Raw genomic sequence first — 24393 nt, 5'->3', positions numbered from 1 at the left:
AAAAGCAACAGAGATAGGGAACATTGTTGTCAGACTCCCTTTTTTATTACGGCTTCTTTCCTTTTCTTTGGATTATAAATCGATGTATCATTTCTATTCAGCACATTATTTGATTTAAATTTATGTACCACAAAATTCTCCATAAGTTTCCTTTGTGCTCCATCCACTTTACCAATGATCATTTCTCTTTCTACTTCTGAACACTTTTCTTTAATCCACTCTTCTTTCGCTAATTTTCACTTCCTGTTTATAGTATTTCTTAATTATAAATAGGCTCTTTTACCTTCTTCATCACTAGCATTCTTATACTTTCTACGTTCATCCATCAACTGCAATATATCCAAGGTTTTCTACCAGTTCTCTTTGTCCTGCCAAAGTTTGCTTCAGCTGATTTAAGAATTTCCTTTTTAACAATCTCTCATTCTTCAACTATATTTTCTACCTTATCGTTTTTACTCAAACCTCTAGTGATGTCCTTCTCAAAAATCTTCTTTACCTCCTCTTCCTCAATCTTCTCTAAATTCCACCGATTCATCTGACACCTTTCTTCAGTTTTTTAAACCCCAATCTACATTTCATTATCACTAAATTATGACTGCTATCAATATCTGCTCCTGGTTATACTTTACAGTTAATGAGTTGATTTCTAAATCTTTTTTAACCATGATATAATCTAAAATAAAATCTTTAATTACAGTAATAATTAATTACATAATTTAGTAATAATTAATCACAGTAATAATTTAGTAATAATAAAATCTTTGTTTTACGTTTTCCAGACATTGCTTGCCTGCACAATTTTTTCCATCTAACTGTCCCTCCAAAATCAAAGCCACTATTCCAGGATGCCTTAATATATGGCCTATAAATGGCCATTATCATTAAATTATGACTGCTATCAATATCTGCTCCTGGATATACTTTACAGTTAATGAGTTGATTTCTAAATCTTTTTTAACCATGATATAATCTGATACCTTGCAGTATCTACTGGCTTTTTCTTTTTTTTGGCAATTACTAAAATCATACTTCATGCAAAACTCAGTCTCCTCTTTCATTCCTTTTGTCCTGTCTGTACCCACCACAATATTTCCTTCCTTGTCTTTTCTGATGCTTACATTCTAATCTCCAACTATTATTAAATTTTCATCTCCTTTTATGTGTTTAATTCCTTGGTCAATTTCTTTGTATACACACTCTACCTCATCATCATCATCATCAAGAGCACTTGTAGGCATATAGATATTAACAATTGTTATTGGCTTAAGTTTTGATTTTATCCTTACTACAATGATTCGATTGCTAAACTTTTTGAAATACTCTACTTTCTTCCCTGTCTTCCTGTTCATTACGAAATCTACACCTGCCTGCCCTTTATTTGATGCTGAGTTAATTATTCTAAAATAACCTGACCAAAAGTCATTTTCCTCTTCCCACCAAACCTCACTAATTCCTACTACATCTACATTTACTTATCCATATCCCTCTTTAAATTTTTTAATCTACCAACTTTTTTAGACTTCTAACATTCCACGCTCCAAGTTAATTTTATTGAGTCTAAAAATGATATGGTTTGATTTAAATTAAACAGTAATAATTGGTAAGAAAAATATGTATATCTTTAACGACTTCAATATAATTGACTACCTAAATCTAAATACCAAAAAAATCATCTAATTATGTTCAATTGTTTTATGAAAAGGTATAGAATTTAATTAATTGTGTTCAGTTGTACTATGTATATAGCACACTGCATGAATTGATTTTCATTATTATTAAATGTTATCCCTAATAGTGTCTTTTGTCATGATTGTTTCACTTATTTATCTTCATTTTTTGGTATACTTTGTTATAATTTAAATTGAATCTTATAGTAAAGTTATAATCACTATACTAATTGTAAAATATTAAACAGTACATGAATTTTTAATATTAACTTCAAATGAAAAATGTTAATGGAATTAATCTATGAGTCTAGTAGATACTAGACTCATAGATATGAGAAACACAAGTTCTTGTGTAGAGGCTATTATTCTGTGATGGTAATGAACGTTTGAAATTTATTTAACTTGGAATTTAAATTCTGTTAATGATAAAAGGAAGAGGAGATAAGAAATTAAGTGGTATTATTGCAAAAAAAGGAGTATTACACTACATTTACTGATGAGCAGTGTAGTCATACTATTAGTTTAAGTTTTATATCATTAATTATGAGTACTCTGATAGAAGATAAATATAATTTTTTAAAATTATAAATACATAATGCTGTATTAAAGATATAACTTACTTCTTGTTCAGTTTTTAATAAAATTAATCTAAATTCAATTAAAAATTACTGTAGACCTAATATAAAAATACAACATTACATAAAAATATTTAATGTAAAATTATGTTGTTGCAAACAGCATGTTCCAGCAAAGCTTATCTGGGAATTGAACATTAGACCTTCAAAATACAATTCATATGCTCCTGATGCAAATTTATAATTTCAAACAGGAGTAGAAATGTAATATGTTATAGATATTAACTAGCATTATTACTCAAATTTGTCAGTATGTGTTTACTCTTGCAAACGTAGATACTCATAATGGAGAATAGCAAGAATGAGAAGAAAAACTTCATAGATGTAAAATTGCTGATGCTGAGAAAGAGTTGATAGTGATAACTTACAATTATAAATATATTAATAAAATTGTACAAAATGCACGACTTGTATGTTTAAAAAAATGAATGCTTTAAAAAAATAAAATAAAAAAACAATTATTTTATAAATAAAATTTGTATTATATAAACACATACTACACATATCAATCATATAAATTAAACTTGAATTAATAAATACATTAACTATAAAATTAATCAATAACTTAACTAATATAATACATCAATAAATTAACTAAGTGTTATCTAAAACACTATAAAATTAAGCCTAAAAAAGTAATTTAAATACAGTTTACAAAAAGTTGATAATTTGTAATTTAAATAAAATATTTGTACAATAAATAATCATTAAAAATTGTACTTGTAAATAAAATAGTTACTTAAAGATTTAGTTTGACGGATGGGGTGGGGGGGTTGATACTTTCTGAACAATAATTTTTCACCTTAACTGATTGATTATAAACAGTAAAATAAACTTTTTTTATGATTATCGGTGGGAGAAATAAAATTGGAGTGTATATCATCTAATAACGGTTTCAGGAATTGGAAAATTAGAAGGTTCTAAAAAACTCAAGAAATTTCATACATTAGTATTATAACTACACTAACTATCATTTTATAATTTATAAGATTTCTTATGTTTCAACATACATAAGATTAAAAAAAAAATTAGAAATTATTGTTTTTGCTTTTCATTATTTTGTATTGGATTAAACAGAAGATAATTTATTAAAAAGCATTTAAAGAAACATTATATTTTTGTATTGATAGGTATGCACTAGCTGGGGAAAACAATATTGCCCTACTCCTTTACTTTTAAATGTAGACAAATCTATTCTCCTGCTGCTTTTTTTTAAACTAAGGGAAATTAGCAGCTCTTGTCTTGTTTTGTTTAAGAATGTAATATTACTTTAAAAAATATTGTTTTTAATAATACTTTTTAAAAAGTACTTCCTGGTCATCCCCTGATCATTTAGGTACCCCAATATTTACCTATCTACCTAACATTGTTCATTTTAATATAAAACTATGAATGCAAAAAGTGCTAACAGAAAGCTTAGGAAAAATTTAACTATAATACTAAAAAAAATTCAAATAATTTGACATTTCTACAACTGGTCAGATAAGTTATGTACATATTTTATTTTTTGTCATTTATTTTCTATAAATGCAGTTTCTTTAAGAAAAACCTGTTCATTAAGTAGAGATCTCATAGATTGTTTAATTCTTCTTACTTTCTCACTTTCTCTTTTTGGTTTAGGTTATTCATAGAATAATAAATATTCTTAATTCAGTTCAGTTTTAAATAAGGTGACCATGTCTCTTCAGTATTTCTCAGGACAGTTATTTTGATCTGTTCTGATGAAATATGCTCTGCTGATAGCATTCCTATCAATAACACCATATGCCTGTTCCATTACTTCCAGAGTCGGGTATCTTGCCCTTGTCAAAATCCATGCATTTCCTGAAAATGAAAAAAAGCAACTCTTCAGTTTTTATACATATCCTGAACCTAAATTATTAGCAGTTTGATAATTCATTCAGTTCCTAGAAAAAAACAATATAGGTTCAGAAAGTGTGACATATATAAATACTTGCGGGTAAGTGCTGGACCGCTAGTGTTTGTGATTTCTAAATGATTACATCATAGTAAACAATAGATTGTCAGGGCAAATACAGGACATAAGTGTATAGAGATTATGTTATCAATTCTAATCATTACTCTGTTATCTCAAAGCTGGCTCTTAACACTCTGAGGAAAAGAGTTTCCCAAAAATAAAATATAATGAGAATGGAAATATATATAAAATTCATTTGCTATGAGATGAAAACAAAAATTGTACACCAGTGATGTTTGATATATATATATAAAACAAAACAGAATGCACCTTCTAATGATGTAGAGGAAAAATGGGAGAATTTACTAAACTATATTCAGCAAACAGCATTTGAAGTACTGGGATCAAAAAAAGTGAACAAGTAGAAAGACATCATTCTCAGATATTTGGAATGAGGAGTAAGATGAAGAGTCAGGAGATAGCTGATAAAGTACCAGAGAAGCAGGAAACATATAAAAAAAATTAATTATAAAAGTGAAGAAATGACTGCATTATATAAAAAAAGTTACAGGAGTAGTTTAGGAGTTACTCTGGAAAATTTATATTCAGTCTTGGGACTCTTTCATCAACAATATTGAAGCAGATTTGCATGATGAAAACTAATGGTAAAAAGCAATGAAAATTAAGAATGAATATGTTAGAGAAAATTCATGTATCAAGGTAAGAAATAGTAAGCAAGAGTAGTTTGTGATCAACTTATTTCAAGTAGAGGTGATGGTGGTAGATTGGAGAGCCTCTACAAGAATTTATTTTGATAGAATGAATGTAATGATCCAAATCTGACACAGTGCAGTCAGATATGACTGTCAGCCAGATATGATCATACTGGATGAAATGAGTAGGACAATGGGAAAAGCTGAGAGCAGGAGAGATAGAGGGTAGGATGATACAGAATGGAATTGCTGAATTATGGGAGTGTATTATGGAACCTAAGGTGTTTTATGTACAACTATACAACATGGATTGGGAAAAGCATAGAGTACCAGTCTCTTGGATGCCAACTAAAATGATTAATCTGTTCAAATACATGATTAAAATAATAGCAGGACACTAAATTCTATATATGTTTTATATTTCAGTGTTTTCTCCAACCAGTTTTCCAACTATTGCTGGGTCTGGGTGTGCGTGTAGAAATTAGCAACTGCAATCACCACTACCAGCTTGCCAGGCCTAATATCGCTGCAGATATATAGCAGTATAAGTGTAAATGTACAGGTAAACATGTAGTCTTGAACAGAATCAGGTCAATGACTCTTGAAACTGTGGTCAATTGAAATCCAATCACCAAAGAACATCAGTATCTACAGTCTAACATTTAAATCCATGTATAAGCAACTGCTTCACAAGGACTTGAACCTTAGAATTCTTAACTTCGAAAATCAACTGATTTTACAATAAGTTTAACCATTAGACGAACCCAACGATATGTTCTATTTCAATATTTAATAAAATTTAAAAATCATTGCAAAGTGTCTGATACGGTGATGAATAAGCAGATGAATTCTAGAAAAGGGAGATCAGTTCTATAATGATAAAACAAGAGAATATATGAAATGAAATCAAATACAGTTGGCCTCAAAGGCAAATAGGCCAGTCAGGGCAAAAGATAACATTACATTACTACAAGTTTCACCTTGGATGTGAAATGTCATTTTTTAAAGATGTTTTTAATAAATTGAAGCAAGTTTAGAGCAATTTGTGAAATTGTTCACTTTAAAAAATAAAACAAGAAAAGACAATAATTAGATTTTATGATACAGGTAATATCTTTTTTTATTATATAGAAGTGAAATCTGGGTCATGTCACAATGGGATCTTTAATTCAGTCAACAGAAATGAGATTCTTGTGGGCAAGTTAGTTATTAAAAAATGAGAAATTAATTGATAGAGAAGATGTAATAAATTAATTTAATTAATTAAGCGTGCTGCCACTTTTAGAAGATTTTAAAAGGGATAAATCCAAGTGTTGTGGCCATGAAAGTAGAGTGTCAGAAAAACATTTACCAAACACAAAATTCAAGAAGAGATTGAGGAAAACCTTAAAGAAGATGAATGCCAAAACATGCTTGATAGTTTATCTGAGAAGTGGAAAAGATGACAAAGATTTGCCGTAGCTACAAGATTCACAAAATTATCATGTGGAAAATATTCAAATTAAACATTTAGAAACATTATTTAAATTTTTAACAGATAAGTTAAAAATAAGCTGCAGTTAACTATATAATAATAAAATTTCATTGAAATAAAAATTAATTAATTACTTAGTTCAAGTTGTCATTGTGAGCAGATAACCATATTTATCCTCCATGCATTAATAGTCAAATAATTTATGTTGGCAAGTAAATTACGTCTTTCCTTGTCTTGTAAGTAACTAAATATAAAGTGTAACATTACTGTTTAATCTCATGATTGACAACTTTAATTTTTTTCTAATATTGTCATTATGTGTTTATGTGATATGTTAAAAAGTCAATTATAAGATTTCAGAAAGATAAAATCGTTAGTTTGTAACTGCAAATTTTTTTTTTCATTTGGTATGTCAATTTAACTTAAAAAGAACTCTAAATCCTCAATGGTAAAAAATAATGTGATAAAAAGTATCTTGTGAAACATAAGCTTAGTTTTTTCTACTCGGACTCTCTCTAGATAGTAGTAGTTATGAATTGCATTCTAAAGTCAGTATTACGATGGAAGTAATTGAAAAAAATCGTATTTTCCTTTATAAACATGATAACAGTAGAAAAATCAATTAACTGCAAAGACTGATGTAATATTTTGTGGTAACGAATTTAGCAGCAAAAATAATGGGTCAGTAAGAAAAAATAAATAATATTCAAGGTGAAAATGATAGAGTTGAATGAGTTGAATTCATTAAAAGAAATACAACAGAAATTCAAGGATATCCCTGCTGGAAGGTGAAAAGTGTATTAATATCATCAACTTGGGCAAAGTTATCAATGTAAAAATTGATATCAGTGATGAAAAACATTGAAATACCCATAACAGGTCACTGGTGCCAACACTGAAAACATAGGTAAGTTCACAATTTTGATAAACTTCCTTCAGGAAAACGATTTGGCATATAAAAAGATATATGTGAAAGTATGTCTGATGTCAGCAAGTAAAAAAAGTTCTCTGTAGTTCACAGCTATCAAGAATAATTAAGACGTTAATGTAGACAGAGTGAGAAGATTTAAAGTACAGAAAAATCAGCACAGGAGAAGGTTTTTGTCAGTAAGTATAGATTATTTTTCTATTATTGAAGGTTATTAAGTATGTGTTACTTTTTGAGTATTAATTCTATTCTAAATTTTACATAATCTTTGTAAGTATATTATTGTTTACACTAATATTGCATTAATTTGATTAAGTTGATAACAAAATAATTTATTTTAAGATTAATTTGTAGTTTTATTTCTAGTTTTAATTTAATACTAAACATCAATTTGATGTAATAATATTGATTTGCTGCAAGATGGAATTTAAACCAAACAGAAAAAGGTGAGTTAAAACGTGAGTCTATATAAACGATCGCATTTTAAATTAGAGACTGCTTATTTGATATTCCTTAATTAGTTAACTTTCTTATCTGTGTTTAATTTGTAAAGTTCTTCCTGAAATTTTCTTTATCTTTCATAGTTATTTTATTTTTTATCAAAAAATAAAATGTGTGGCATAATTATTTTATAATATTATTATCTTAAAATAAGTATTTATTTTTTATGTAATCTTAGTCATATTTTAAATAACTGGTTCATGAAACGTTTTTTGTTATAATTTTTCTTTAAACTGGTTGTTAGAAATACTTTTTATGTTTTTCTTATCAGTTTTTTTAAAAATTGTATAAACATATTTATTCATATATTTATTTAAATTATATATGTATTAATACATTTCTTTATTAATGTACATTTATTTAATGTATAAGTAGGTAGTTACGTTTTAAATTACATAATATTTAAAATTCTATTTTAAATTATAAAATTGATTGTAGTTTTTATTTTTATTTCTTTTTATTACATAGATATATTCATTTTTAATATATTAATATCACTGAAATTAATATTTTTTTAAATTGATTATAGAGTAATAAAATAATTGCTGATGTTGATTTTAGTTATTTTCTGAGCGTGGATAATAGATTTTCTTGCTTGGATCAGAATAAAAAGAATTAAAATATAAATGTAATCAGAATAAGAATTAAAAGAAATTGATAAAAAATAGATATTTTTCTTATCTATCGTAATTTTATTGAGATTAAACATGATATAATAACTCTGACTGAGACTTGAATTTAAAATTCATGAGTTAAAATTACCGGTATAGATGGTTATATAATAATCCATTCTTAATGTAGTAGTAGTAATAATGAAGTGGAAGAATTATTTTATATTTAGTAATACAATTTCTTGTGAATATTGTGATGAATTCAATTGATTCTTTGCTATATTTTTACTTCCTTGTACGAAGTAAATGAAGTACTGTGATCATGAAAAATTTCAGTTTTCAGATTTCAACAGAAATATCCATTTTGACCATACCTGAATTCATTTTGGCTTGTTTTGATGTGAAGTCTGTATGTATGCACATATGTATCTCGCATAACTCTAAAACAATTAGCTGTAGGATGTTGAAATTTTGGCTTTAGTAACATCTACTTGTACACCTCCCTTTTGGATTGCAATTAACTGGACCAAAAGTGTCCAGAAAATAAAATTTTGGATTTTGTACTTTTTCTTAACTGCAGTAATAATTTAGAACTTTTAAACTACATATCATAAGTGGTACTTACTTTCATTTGGTTCTGGATTTATAGCCAAATAAAATTTTAATTCATCAGATATTTTATCTTACAAGGGAAAGGAACTTTGGTTCGAATCAGACTTCATCTCCTTTTCTTTTTTAACTTTTATTTTTAATTTAAATATATTGAATTATTAATAATTATTAATATCTGACTAAAAAATTTTTTATGATAAATAATAATTCAATAACAGTAAAAAAAAAAAACATGAAAAAATATCAAAAGTTATTAATAAAATAAAATTTTATGTACTTTTCATTAAAAAACAAAATTGTGTATATGTTTAACAACATTACATACATGTCTATTTTCTTAAAATCTTTAAAATCTATCGGAGATTTCAGTATCAATGTTACAGCAACCAGTATTATAGCAGAATCTACTATTACAGCTAATCTTTGGATTAGAATATGATAACTTTATAAATCAATTTACCGACGTAACTTAAACTTCATCTACTTTTATTGACTACACACTGTACAAGATGAAAGATTTATGGATTTGCAACAACAAATGGTAGTTTAATTTTGTGGTAAAGTTGAAAAGGAAGTGCCGAGGCTTAAACACAAAGTATACACCATATTTTAATAAGTGTAGAAGAAATTTATAGAATAATGGAGAGTGTGTTAAGTTTAGGAAAAACTAACTATAAGAAATGTTAAAACGCAAAAAAAAATTATATATGTAAAAAATAAAAAAGAGAGTATAGATGGAATATGTAGATAAATTATATGACAGGCTAATCAATGGGAAATTAATTTCTGAAGATAAATGGTTGTAATGAAGAATACTGAAGACCAACAATACTAAGATAAAAATTGGAAAAGGTTAGAAATTTGTGAAAAGTAATAAAAGAAATTTGTATGAAACAGAAAGTGGTAGTAAGATTTGGAAATGATGAAACAGAAGAGATCAGCAATGTAAGAGATTATTTGGAGAAAAAAGTGTTTGCCACCAACAATTTTCAACAAAATATGCTGAAAAATTAACAGAAAAGATATTAAAAAAAGCAAGAGGTAATGTAGTAGGAGAGAAAGAATAAACACAATAAAATACACAGATGATCAAGTGTTATTTGCAGAATCAAAGGAAGAAGTGCAATTAATGATGGAAAGAATTGTTGAGTTCAGAAAAAGTTCAAAATAAAGGAAAATGTAGGAAAAACAAAATGAAGAGTTGGCAAGAAAAAAGGCTCTGTTAATGTTTGATATCTTGGAGATGAAAGCTGTGTGGAGGAAGTAAAACGCATAATATTATCAGAAAAAACAAAAATAAGATTAAATATGGATATAATATATTTAATATATGAATTAATACATAAAGGATCATAAAAGGAAAAGAGGAAGAAAGGAGAGAATCAGAACACATAATCAGGATACTTTTACCATTAAGAAGGAAATTTTTTAAAAATGCTTAACGCTGAGGAAACTGTATAATATTTTGTTCAAAACTATTAAAAAAGATCGATTTACTATTGAAGAAGAAGAAAAAGAATTGTGACTAAATCCAGTTGTTTTGAGAATAAGAAAAATTTATTTTATAAAATTGATTAACACATCTTTTTAAAATTAAATCATATAAGGTACTTTCTTATGTTGATCTTTTTTCAGAAAATGGCTTATTCCTCAGTGTAGTAGTTTTCACTTAGCTTTATGCTAAGTATGTGAATATGTTTTATGTGAATATGTAAATGTGCTAAATATATGAATTAATTTTCACATACTATGCTTAGCAATAATATGGTAGAAATAATTTTACAGCTTGAAATATTATCTCCAATTAACTAACTATTTAATAGCATAATAATTAATTCAAACACAGGAAATTTTCGTTTCTTTCTGGGATTTTGCTGCTTAACCATACCCATTACCCATGTTCTCAGAGTATTGTGTATGTTGTTGGCTTACCTAGTAATTATACTAAGAATTTTTCATGTTAATTTTATCAGTTTTTTTTTATACAGTAACTCATTTTCATATAAGAAAAGTGAAAATTTTTTTTTTTTAATTTATCAATATAACAAGAAAAAGGTTTCAAAAGTAGTGTTGATACTTATTTATGTCTTAAAAATAGTGCTAGATACAGCAAACGTTTCTTTAAAAAATTTAAAGACGTTGGTTAATTTTACTATAAAGGGCAAGTGTGGCCCTAGTAAAAAACTAATCCATCACAAATCTGTTAATGAAACAAAGTTAAACTGACCCTAGTCTATCAGAAATTTACTTAAAACTAGAGTGAACAGCCAATATAACAAGATTTACATGACAAATTTCAATACAGACTGTTTGCAGCTGGAAAGAAACTTGCAAGCCACTCAGCAAAAAAAGTAGCTGTTATCAATAATTTACAAAATTGCATATATGGGTAAAAAAATACAGAAATAGTACAAAAGGGGTTTGTTTGGTTTGTTTTTGTATTCAAGTTCAAATGATTACAGAAGTTGGAAAACCATAAAATGAAAGTATAATCAATGTGCAACCAATAGTCAGTCAGTTACAAAAAAAGAGTTTTGTTGCTGTTTTATGTTTAAAAGTCGTGGTTCATTAGTGTTAATGGATTGTACAATGAATAATCATAAATATAAAAAGACTCTGCAGACTTTCTTTGATGTTTTGTGGTTGTTACAAATATGCTGTATGAAGAAATAATGTTCCTATAAAATTTAGTGTTATGCATATTGCTAACAAAAAAATTTTAAAAGAATATAATGTTCAAGTGTCTAATGGAGAAGCAGCTCCTTTAATAAAAGATATACTGGCTGATAGATTTTTATAAATTGAAACAGATATTACTTTTCTAAATGCCAAATATAAAACAACTTACTTTTGAATTAACTGAATTTTCCTTCCAAAGGTCTTTCAGAACAAACAGTCAGCTTCTTTCTCAATGGAGCATTCTGTAGTATACTATTCAATAGATACTTCATTAAGGAAGGAGTTGATGAAAGCTGTGAAAGGTCTTTAGGTGGAAGAGTTAAGTTTCCTTAATTTGAAAGACATAATTAAATATTTCATCATTTTAAAGTGTTATCATGTTTTATTGTCCAATGAATATAATCTTTCCAGTTATAATAACATTTTGTTAAATAACAAATGTGGTTGAATTTGCATGCTGTAGTGGCAAATGAGTTTCTTCTTTTTATGAAATACTGAATGCATATTGTATGTAGTACTTAAAATCAACAAGTAGATTAATGAGTCCTTATAAAAAAAATGTATTGCGTGTTAAAAACTGATTACTTTAAGAAGCCACATTGTGAGATTTTAGTTACTGAAGTTATATCCACTCATATTTTGCTACAGATAAGTGCTTAATTACAGCAATAATTATGTAATATTTTTATAAGTGTTGAACAAGGTAAGTTGGCAGATACTTACTCCCTTACAAGGAATCGAATTCAATTCTACCTGTGAGGAGAAGACAATACTTTTACTACTATATCCAATGTGGTACACCTATCTGAATTAAATTATGATGAACTTCATAAATGCTAGTTTCACAATTTTATTTTAGGGTAATCTTTCAGGTATCAAGAATTAAGGTTATTAAGTTAGGAGAGGCGAGTAAGGTACGAAGTTCAGATTTTAATTACAGCAAAAGCTCTTACAATCTTATTAAAAATACAAGATAAAAATTAATTACACGTTTGAGCAACAACGTTTAAAAATTTTACCTGCTATTTCAGAAATTAAACCATTTTATAATTTTTTGACAATTGTGAGTAGTCTTTAAACTCTGTATCCACCTTTAGATGAGTCTTCTGTTGCTAAACAATAGGTTAAATGTTGCTGTGTTGCTAGATTTTTGTTAGCAGAAGGAGCTTCACCAAATTATATACATAACACACATGCTATATAGTTTTAAAAGTTGAATATGTACCTAAGAAATTTTTATAAATGAGTAGAATGCTTAAAGATGGCTAAATCAACAGTGAATCTAAAAATGAATATGATAGACCAGTGGAAGTATCTATTCCAAGGTTACAGTATCATATTGACAAAATTATAAAGCATATCATTTGTCAACTCATTTTAAAATGCTTTTGATCATTACAAACATGCAAGTTTGATTGTTTATTTACAAATTTAGCTTTACCTTTTTCATTCAGTTTCAAGTTAAAGTTTTTGCTTTTTATTGTTATTACAGTTATTAACTTGTTACTAAACTGTTATTACAGTTTTTAGTCTTTCCAAGCAAATTACAGGTTATGACTTTAGCTTTTAAAAAACATTGATTCCTATAATCTTACAAGAATAAACAACTTGTGTAATCCTGATCATAATCAAAAGAAGGAATTTATTGATTCATACTAGAACTCAGACACTCTATTGCAATATATTTTTAATCCTTCTTTTTCATTCATTTTGCCATTAACTTAAATATTGTGATACTACTTCATGAAACAATTAATAGAATATTTTATACTTATATTACATAATTGTAAAGTAATATACTTACTAGTGCTAAAGAGACCAAAGTTTGTGCAAGACCAAACAACAGAGTAGTTTTCGTAATCCGTTTCAAGAATCCAATAAGGGGCGTCAATTAACACTGCAAGATGCCACACTGTCAAGCCAACAGTAATTCAGAGCTGAATGTCTAACTACTCATTTAAGTTAAAATGATTAATTTAAACCAATTTTATTATAAGGAAGTAACAACTATTACAATACAACTATTACAATATTTTGATATCACACTCTCTCATTTTTGGAAAGTGATGGAAACAATCAGTAAAGTGGGTTGTATTTTCTTATCTTATATAAGTTTCTAAGTTGTTATTTTTTATCTTAACTAGGAAATGTAGATAATTCTTTAGTAACAGGGAATTTTTTAAAACTGTTTTCTGTATTATTTTTATGGTAGTGTAAAATACCTTCTACATAAAATCCCTACAAAGAGAAAATTCATATACAAAAAAAGATATACATTCTCTTGTTTTATAGCATAGATAATATTGTTAAGCATATTTACCTACAATGAAATAAATGTTATTTTATTGTAGTTTCTGTTCTTTTTCGGAACAGAATATATTTTCTTAAAAGAAAGAGAAAAAAAATTGTTTACTATATTAATTAAATGCTTCATTAACTCATTTTGGCCAAAGATATACTGATTCATAAGCGAATGTCATACAAAACAATTTGTCATGTGTCTTATGCAGGCTTAATCCTGAGACATGTTGTAAATTTTAGATTCCAAGTATGCTATACAGGTTACAAGAGTCACATTCACTTGTGTTATCCACATCTACAGAGAAAACCTGACTCCTTCAGAATTAGTACATAATTTTTATACAACTAAAATTATTAATTAATTTTTAATAATAAACTGAACAAAATCTATTTTACATTAACATTTTCTAAAGATATATCATAACCCATCCATTTTTAGAATGTTAATTAAGGGCAGAATTAGTGATTTCTTATGGTTTTTGACCTGAAATGTCATCAAAAAGAAGTCCTAGAACCATACCTCCAGTAGTTTTTGAGAAATCTTGGATGAAAACCAATAAATTGGGGTAAAAACCACTGTTTTTGACATACAATACTTTGTTAAATGGGTGATAAACATTAATTAACTTTTACATAATTTTCACTACTGACCATCACATAAAAAATCTCAAAAATACTTGTGTAATTTAATTTTAAAAATGGTTGACATAGAAATACAGCTGATAATGAAGTTTATGTTAATATTAATATTCAGTCAATCTAGTTGTGTTTGATTGAACATAAAATTACTGTCATGGTGAGTGCACCAATCACCATGAGAGGTGCTTTCACATACACAATTATAAAGTCAGTGTGAGCATGCTCATACACATTGACATAAATTACTGATCATTATTCTTTGTGAAATACAAAACATTAAATACTTTTTTAATGTAATAAATATTATTATAATATTATCTAATGTATTTTATCAAACCTGGTAATGAAGGGAATCTAACATTCAGTTTTGATGAATCCATTCTTTCTTCAAGGCGAACTTCTCCTTCCATTGTTGACTGTATTCCAGTCCTGAAACATTTTTCAGTTTTCTTCTTTTTACAAACTAAATGAATAAAAATTAAAGTTTTCTTTATTTTTTTTACACTAGAATAAATACTCTGAATTTCAATATAAGGTATATCTATTTGAGTATAAATGATGTATAAAAATTGTATCTAGCACTATTTTATTTAAAACTGGGTTATAATTACTCATAAATATATTTGAAAAGGTTTTTTGTAGTATCTTTTAATGAATTAATAATTACTATCCGAACTTTTAAATAAAAAATCAGGAAAATCTTACATAATATGTAAATCTGAAAAAGATTACTTGTTTCATAGTCTGTGTATTTTAATGTATAGTATTTCATTTGGTTAATTTTAATATAAGGATCTAATGCTTATTAATTTCCCTAGAGATAATTATTTAATGCTATCAGAAAATATCTAATTAAGTATTGTATTTGATAATCCAACAATATAAACATATATTTTTTCTTACTCCATCAAAGCTTCACTCATACATCTGGCAAATATGAAAGGCCTCAGGTGTACTTTTGTACATACTTATTTTCAGTAGCATATATCTCCTTTGGTCTTGCTTTGTGAAACAAAACTACCTAGGTTTTATGAATAAAATGTAAACAAGCATGTTTTGTAATGGAAAAGTGCAGATTTTCATTTCTTCTTCTGAATCTGCTTTTACATTTTATTAACAAAAACATAACTATAATACACAAATGTGTGTATTTATGTTATATACAACATATATCAAATCTTCAGCAAATTTATTTTAAATATGTAGTAGATACATACAATATACACTACACTAGTATAAACATATGTTTTAAAATTCATATATAGCAATGGTCAGCATCCCACTGGCTTCCATAATGGAGTTATAGCCTGCCTTCCTTCATCCAGAAAGAAGGTTCTAGGTTCAAATCCCTATCAGGGTTACATTATTTTATTTGTCATAAAATTCATCTCTCCCCAAAACAAAGATGCAACAGTTGTAACTGGATGTTGATTATATATTTCATATAATCATCATCATCTTCAGATCCCTTTAATCGAAGTTACTTCTGATTGAAACTTCAACAAAATTTCTCACTTTCTCCATCACTCTATTCATCCATTTCATTCTTGGTCCACCCTTGCTTGGTCTTCTGTTTCAGCTGCATGCAGCATCCTGTTTGGTAATCTTCCCTCATCCATCCTTTCAATATGCACAAACCACCTGAGCTTAAATTTTCCATTTAACTTGACTGACTTCCCAATTTTAGTTCCTCTCTAATCATACTATTACTTATCCTATCTCTTCTTGTCTTCCCTAGCATGCTTCGCTGAATTTCATTTCTGCTCCCTGTATTCTACCCTTCATCTTTCAAACACCTGTACAGATTTCTGCCATGTAGGTAAGAATTGGCACAAAGTAGGTTTAATACATAACACTCTTATGTTGTGTAGTTACCTTCTTATTCCAAATCAGTCTTCTTACATTGTGATAAAATCCACTTGCCTTCTGTATTCTTGTACTTATTTATTTAACCATTCTTCCATCCTCAAAAAAAATTGTCCCCAGATAAGTAAACTCTTTACCCTTTCTATTTTTCTATCATTCATAGTTATGTCAATTGAGTTTCCCCTTTTTCTGTCTTTGACAATCATTTTACTCTTCTCAACAATAAACTGCATGCCATATTTCTGAATTTCTTCACTCCACACAATTATTGGAGTAATAAAATACAGAATTATGAAATTAAAGTCAAGTTAAAAAAAGAATTTCTTCAAAATTGTAAAATATTGAGACCTACACATGTTGTTCACCTTAAAACAAATTTTTTAAATTTTGTTTCTTTTCTCAAATTTGTCTTAAAAAACTTAAAGAAAAGTACATAGAACATAGTGTAGAAGGGGCACACATGAAAGTCCCTCATTTTGACCATTTTACCCAGGTGAAACAAACAAAAGATTCTGCTTTATGTTGTTAACTGAAATAAAAATAGTCTTCTTATTGTTTTTAATCAATATGGACTCTGTAGTTCTGATGTTTTATTGTCCACTCCATTTTTCAAGCAATGATTACTTATTACAATCATCTTGTCAAAAACTGCAATGTTAATTACTATAATAATTAAAAAACAACCATTACTATGACAGGACCAGAGAAGTATTTAAAAATAAAAATAACATTAAATATTTTGTGACAATACGGCTGATGTGTAGAAGTACTTTCACGCACATAGCATGTTTCTCAAGTTATTTCAGTATGAAAAGACTAGCTGGAAAGTTTTTAAGTAGGATAAGTTTTTAACAAATTTGTAAGTTACCACCATGAGTATGTACATAAATCTATAAATTTCACTATTTACAAAACAACTATTGTAATTTAATTATTACTATCAAATATACAATCTGATCCTTTTTATAAATTCTTTTATGTTAAGATTAGCCAGTTATTTTGCTTTTTAATTATTTAAATTATTTTTATTTTTTTTTTAACCTCTGGGACCACCATTAATTATTGCTTCAGAAGATGAAATGAATGATTTGTAGTGTGTGAGAAAATGCCATGTTGGAGGTCCTGGGTTTGAATCCCGGCCAGGCATGGCATTTTCACACATGCTACAAATCATTCATTTCATCCTCTGAAGCAATAATTAACAGTGTTTCTGGAGGTTAAAAAAAAATTATTTTTACTTGATCTAAATAAGCATTTCAACAAATAATTCTGATAAATATTAGAGGATTTTTAATTTTAATGGGTCATGAATTATCCATGTAATAAAAAATAACTGCTTAAAATAATCTATGATTATTGTTCTTCAGTTGATGAGAGCATAGATAATAAAAAATATACTCCAATGTAAATTTATAAGTATATCCTGAACTTTAGATTAAAAAGTAAATCAGTGTAATTCCATTGAACTGTATTATAAAATTTTATCTTTCAAGGAAAAAAAGATTATTTTCCTCTCTTTTTGTAGATAGCAATTTAGAGAGCAGTAAATGTAAAAAATTGTTTTCAAGATGAGATAGTGTTGCTAAAAATAAAATAAAAAACTTTGAAGATTTAAAAACAGAATCGACTCGTGTCCATGAAGATTTTAATAAAATGTAAACAGTCAAAGCAGTCTTTTTTTACTGATAAATTTATAATTTAAAATGCTTCTTAAGGAGTAAATCGGTCATGAAGTTGGAATTTATTTTGTAATCAGTACAAGAAAATATTATAGGTGCTCTCGACAATAAATTATGCACATTTACCTGCTTTTTGCTGCAGTTGATTGTTGAATACAATTAGAATGTCACATGAGACACTCTTGTGATTAGGGAACTATTTTAGTCTCTATATCACTTGTTTCTGAAGAATACTCAGCTGATTTCACTACTGAAAAATATATTTAACTGAGTTAATATTGACATTCCTGACATCTATATGTTATGAATGGATGCACTTTTCGCTTTTCAGATTTATTCTTCAACCTAGCACTCTGTAATTTCTGTCCAATTTGTGTTCTGACCTTTTTTCTAACATCATTGAGATCTTTTGTTCTTTTTTTTTAACGTATCCAGCACAAAATTTCTGACTCTTGGCTTGGTTTTATTTAAAATTATTCAACATTAACTGCTTTAACGTTTTTCTTTTTGCAGTTGGATCAAATATTGAAGTCACTGTCAGACTGATGACTGATAAATACTTGATTTGAATCAGTGTATCTATCAATGAATCAATGTATCTGTGACAATCATGGTTATGTACATATTTTGATTTCTCAAAACATTTGATAATTTGCTGCAGATTTTGTAACTTCCTAAACTGAATCATAATTTTAGTGAGTTTTGTGTTGCTTCTTTTATCCTGTTGTATCATAAATGGAGCCTCTTTTTTTAGTGACAATATTCAGCTCATTGTAGGGGATCAGTTATGTTTTATTTTACTAGCACACTATGGCTCATGCTGCTCTGCTGTATTTCCCTCAATCTGTTCTTGCCGTCTGACCCTTTGTGTTCCTCTGGGGTAACAGCAAAGCTCTTCAGGTCTGCTGAAGGTGATTAAAAAAATTATTGTTACTACTGTGTTTGATTATACTTATGTGAATATAAAGTATACACAAAGTGTACTTTATAAATAATAGTGTCTTTCACTATTATAAATAATAATGCCCTACATTAAAAAAAATTGTGACAAGTCCACACCAATAAACAAAAATTTCAGCATCAGAACTGCTTATATATATTACCTCATAACACTCCCATTCTTTTCATGTGAATGTAGGTGGATATGGGAGTTAACTGCACATACCATTTTAATAGATAACAGGATAGGATAATACTGCAGTTGTTAATGAAATCATCACCCTTCAGAAATCATTACATCCTCCATCATAGTAGTGATTATTTTATTACCATAGTGATTTTCTTATTTAGCTTATAAAGATGAATAAACAGGTTTTTAATTTTGAAAATAAGATAAATGCTTAATCAAAAAAGATTGATAATTTTACTGTAATTATTTAAGTGGATTGTTAATCTTGAAAATCATTGCCAAAATTATGATTTGTAGTGTGTGTGAAAAATGCCATGCCTGACCCGGGACTTCCGGATGAAAGGCCAAAACACTACCACTCGCACCATGGAGGCCGGTGCCAAAATTATGTTGTCTTTAACATAGCTCACTCAACCATTCCTTCCCTATAAAAGTCCTATGCTGCCTCTATTAAATCCGTGTGTATATATATATTTATTACAATTCAAAACAACCCCTTGACACAGAAGCATGCATACACACACAACCATCTTATCATAAATTAACAAGAAACGAAAGTAAAGTAACTGACAAGGAACTTGTTTGTTTGTTTGTGATTGTCAGCCTTCCATCTTCTCCTACAGTATAATTGGCACTGACACACTTGCCTGCAAATTCAAACACTGAGAAATACCTTTCTGCCTCGTACCACTTTCCTAAATACTGTGCAAACAAACAGTAAATAAGAAACAAAAAATATCAGTAAAATAATTTTTTTATATGTAAATACAATACCCTACATATTTAAATATATTATGCCTGTAATTATTAATTACTTAATTACAATGTGTTTATATATTTCCTTTTACAAATTTTCCTCATTATAATAAACAATTCCTAAGTGTGTTTGTAGTTTTATAATCATTAAATAAAGATTGTAAAAAAATTAGTATTATAATCTAATAATATTGTAATCAGTGAGAAGCATGATGAAACTTGATATGAAAGTTTTTGTAAAAAAAGTAATGATAACATTGATAGACCAAAAAAAAAAAAATTTAATGTTTCTGTAAGTGTGATACCATTTCTTGGATTGCTTTTTGCTTACATAACAGATCTGTAAATACTATTTTTCTATCACCCTTAGTTTTAAATAAATTATGCTTAAAAAAAAATTAAGGGAAAATATGGTTAAAATATGTAAAATTTATAATTTTGCATGACCATACCTGTGGAAGAATGATTTTAGGTGATGCTTTTCTTTTATAATTAGCCTCAGGCACATCCCGAATTAATGTCCAACAGTAATCGGCTAGCTTGTTAGCATTCCATTTCCCTTTATAGCGTCTTTCCATCACCGAACTATCTTGGTGGAAATGCGCACTATGTTCATCACTTATGTCTCTGAGTTTGTCCGGGAAAAATCCAGATGTGAATGGAGGAAATGTATTCTCAAAGACATATTACATCCCATAGCTCTGTATGAAGTAAGAAGTTAATTAACAATATTATGATAATTGTCGGATTTTTGTTTGCCGAGTTTGCAAACGTTTTTAAATGAACCCCAAGCTTTACTTTCTACATTATTTAACATTGAGTGAAATACATCATCTTTGACCAACTCTCTTATTAGACCAACAAATATTCCTTCTTTAATTTTTCCTTCTCTTACATTTGGAAATTTCTCCGTGATGTACAAAAATCCGGGACTATCCTTCTTCATTGCTTTTACAGAATTTTTCATTAGTCCTAGCTTGATATGGAGAAAGGGTAAAAATATTTTTTTGGGTTAACTAAGGGCTCATGAATAATATTTTTCCCATTTGGAGTTAAGTTGTCTCGTTTCTTCGACTCTTTGGTAACATAATATTTATCCCTAGCTCGGCTGTCCCATTCGCAAAGAAAACACATGTACTTATTACAGTTTAACTGCATGCCTAACAAAATAGCTATAACTTTTAAATCATCACATATGTTCCAGGTATGTTTTTTATGATTTATTTTTTCAAGAACGATTTTCATCAAATCGTTTGAAATTCATGAGAACAAAAGCCTCGGTCGACCGTTCTCACGCTTCGACTTGGGTCAGGTTCGGCAGGTAAAGAGGCTAGCAGTATAAATAGCTCTGAAAGACCAGCTAAAAAAGAGTTCTGTTAGAATCAGTCTGCGAGACGTTACGGCATCGATCCCGCAAGGGCAGTTCTGCAAGGAGTTCAGCGAGGAGAGGCTGAGAGTTGTGTGGGTTCGGTGGAGTTCTGCAAACCAATTCAGCGAGACGTTACCACATCGGTCCAGCGAGGAAAGTCACAGGTGTGAGTCTACGAGACGAGAGTGCGAAACGTCAGTCCAGCGAGGAGAGTCTTGAATCCAGTTCGATACGAGTAAGATGACGCCAGTAAACAAGAAATACTATCGGTGAGTTACAATATAAAACTATAAGCGTATAAGTGAAAGAAATAATGCAATAAACTTCATTTTCATAAACTTTAGGGTAGACAGCAAAGGTATTTGTAAGTGAACACTATACGATTTTTTGTTAATATAAGACTAGTAGTTAAGACTAGCGGTTTCTTTTGTTAATGTTATTTTGCTCTGTTTTTATGTCATGCATACTGTTTTGATTATATTATGTTATGTATTAATTGATTGATTTGTTGTTATTGACATGTAATATTATTATTGTTTACTGCTGTTATCGTGATTATTATTGTGGTTGTAATTACTATATTAATATTTGTGTTTATTAATTAATTTATTGTTGTCACTTATTATTACCATTATTGTATTTATCACCATTGCTATTATTATTAATTTGTCTGGTTGTAACATTTTAAACCAATAAACTGTAATTATATAAACATTCTAAATTGTCAACCTCTCAATATCCTGATCGAGCCGCGAAAGACGCGACACTGGTGTCAGAAGGGGATATTGAGGGTTATAAAGTTTTAATAGTAGTTTATAATTATTTATGGTTTTTTCAAGTTAAAGTTTACATAGTTCAACTTTTATTTTTGTTTTTATTTTTTGATTTGTTGGTACTGATGGCTTATTGTTTGATTAGTTATTTTGCATTTTCATGTTTGGTTTACTCTTTGTTGTTTGTTTTCGTATATGATTTTGTTAAAAACATAACAATTTTTAAATTGTCAAGAGTAGTATTAGTTATGTTATTCGTAGGGATTTACTATTTGTTTTATTTTTTATTTTGTGCTTGTAATAGCAGTAAGAAAGATGTTAGGCGTGTGTGTGTGTGTGTGTGTGTGTGTGTGTGTGTGTGTGTGTGTGTGTGTGTGCGCGCAATGAATTTATAATATTTGCCATCAACTTAAATATACATTCTAATAAATTAAGATAATTACCATGTGATATATATGAAATGAAGCCTTAATATTTCTATAATATTACTAGACATCATTTATAAATATACATATAATGTACAGTAATACAAACAGTACACATCACAGAGATGCTGACAGGAAGACCTGTCATGCATTTCTTCATTTAAACATAATTTAATTATTTAATTTAAAGCTATTACTTTATAATAAAGTTATCTAAGGTTACAATTTAAAGTTGAATATTGCACTCTCCCTCCCCCTCTCACTCTTTCTCTCACTTTAATATGTAAAAATTCGTTCAGTAATATGACAAACTGTTATTCGCTCATTCAACAACTTATGTGCAGTTGCAAGATTCTCCAAGTTAATTAATTATTTTTCTGTAAATAAACACTATTTAACTTTTCATTCAACTCTTTCACTAAACACAGACCAGTCTTTAATGGTTAGTCAGGTAAAAGTGAAACAAGCAAATTAATTAATTATGCATGTTTTCAAATATTAAATAAAGCATAGATTAAAAGCTTGAAAAATGAAAGCGACATAATGAGGTTAAAGAAAAGATTTAAAAATTTTTTAAATATTGGTAGAACTTTATTGATAAACTGGATTGGCAAAAATGCCAACTAGTAGGCTGTTGTAAAAACGATTCTTGTGTTATATAAATAAATATCTATTTTTGTAGTTTGGTGAAATTGGAAGGCTACAGATATTTAAATAAAATATTAGTTCATAAACAGAAAGAACTTTCATGAAATGCATAACATGCAAACAATCCTGTTTAACTCCTTCTGTGTGATGAGTTTTTTCCTCTGTAATGAATAAATCATATTACTAATAAAACAGAAAACTAATTCTATAACTTACTAATTCTATAACTTACCATCAATAATGTTATTTAGCAACAAAAGTTATAAATTCATCCTTGTAATATATGATTTACTCTCAGAGGATCTATAAGCAAGGAAGGTGGAGGAGGCAATTAATTTCTTAGCCAATAATAAATAAGAAATGATTGGTAAACAGCTACTTTCTTTATTATATTAGCCTTTAGTATACATTTTTTTTAAATTTTAGATTATTTTGCTTTACAATGAGTTTCACTCATCAATAAAGATGACAATCATTAAAGATTGATGGGACAAGACATTATCAATACAATAATAATTTTGACAGTTCCAAACCAGTTTAAGGTTGAGAAATCTTAATAAAAATGTGATACTTAAAACCATATTATTCTGAAATCAAATCCTTAATTATACATAAAATACAGAAATTTATAAATTACCTTGTTTGTTTCAAAATCAGACATAGTGTGCATTTCAGGACATGGTCCAAGAAATGGGACTTGACCAAAACAAAAATGTAGAAAAGCTGTAAAAATTAATCCTGAAGCTAAAGCAGCATGCATATTTTATGCAGATTCACAGCTACAATATTAAGAGCTGAAAGATAATAATCATTAATTAAACATTACATAGACTGAAGACAATTGTTTAAGACATTTGCATTACAAATCAATTAAACAATTAATCAATTAAAATACTTACATCCTAGATTTCATTCTAAAAATTAGTAAATTGGTTTAAACAATGAAATAGCAATTATAAATAATGTATGAAAATACTCATAAGAATTTTTCAAAACATCTTGCATTTACATATTATGTTCATCCAATTACTTAATAAGATATTGTTTCCAAGTAAATTCTTCTTCAAGTA

General features: G+C 28.0%; 1 protein-coding gene across 1 annotated transcript; it reads right to left on the bottom strand.

The window, feature by feature from the left end:
* Positions 1 to 2936: 2936 nt before the first annotated feature.
* LOC142325242 (apolipoprotein D-like) lies at positions 2937 to 24097 on the bottom strand. Its single transcript, XM_075366738.1, has 5 exons — positions 23961 to 24097; positions 19924 to 20054; positions 15016 to 15107; positions 13543 to 13650; positions 2937 to 4126 (listed from the first exon to the last, which is right to left on the bottom strand). The coding sequence occupies exons 1-5, from the start codon at positions 24081 to 24083 to the stop codon at positions 3987 to 3989; spliced, it is 594 nt and encodes a 197-aa protein (XP_075222853.1). The 5' UTR covers positions 24084 to 24097; the 3' UTR covers positions 2937 to 3986.
* Positions 24098 to 24393: the final 296 nt, after the last annotated feature.

The sequence above is a fragment of the Lycorma delicatula genome, chromosome 1 (assembly GCF_047948215.1).
Source record: "Lycorma delicatula isolate Av1 chromosome 1, ASM4794821v1, whole genome shotgun sequence".
In the NCBI taxonomy this organism is placed as follows: domain Eukaryota; kingdom Metazoa; phylum Arthropoda; class Insecta; order Hemiptera; family Fulgoridae; genus Lycorma; species Lycorma delicatula.
This window is presented reverse-complemented; position numbering and strand designations above follow the sequence as displayed.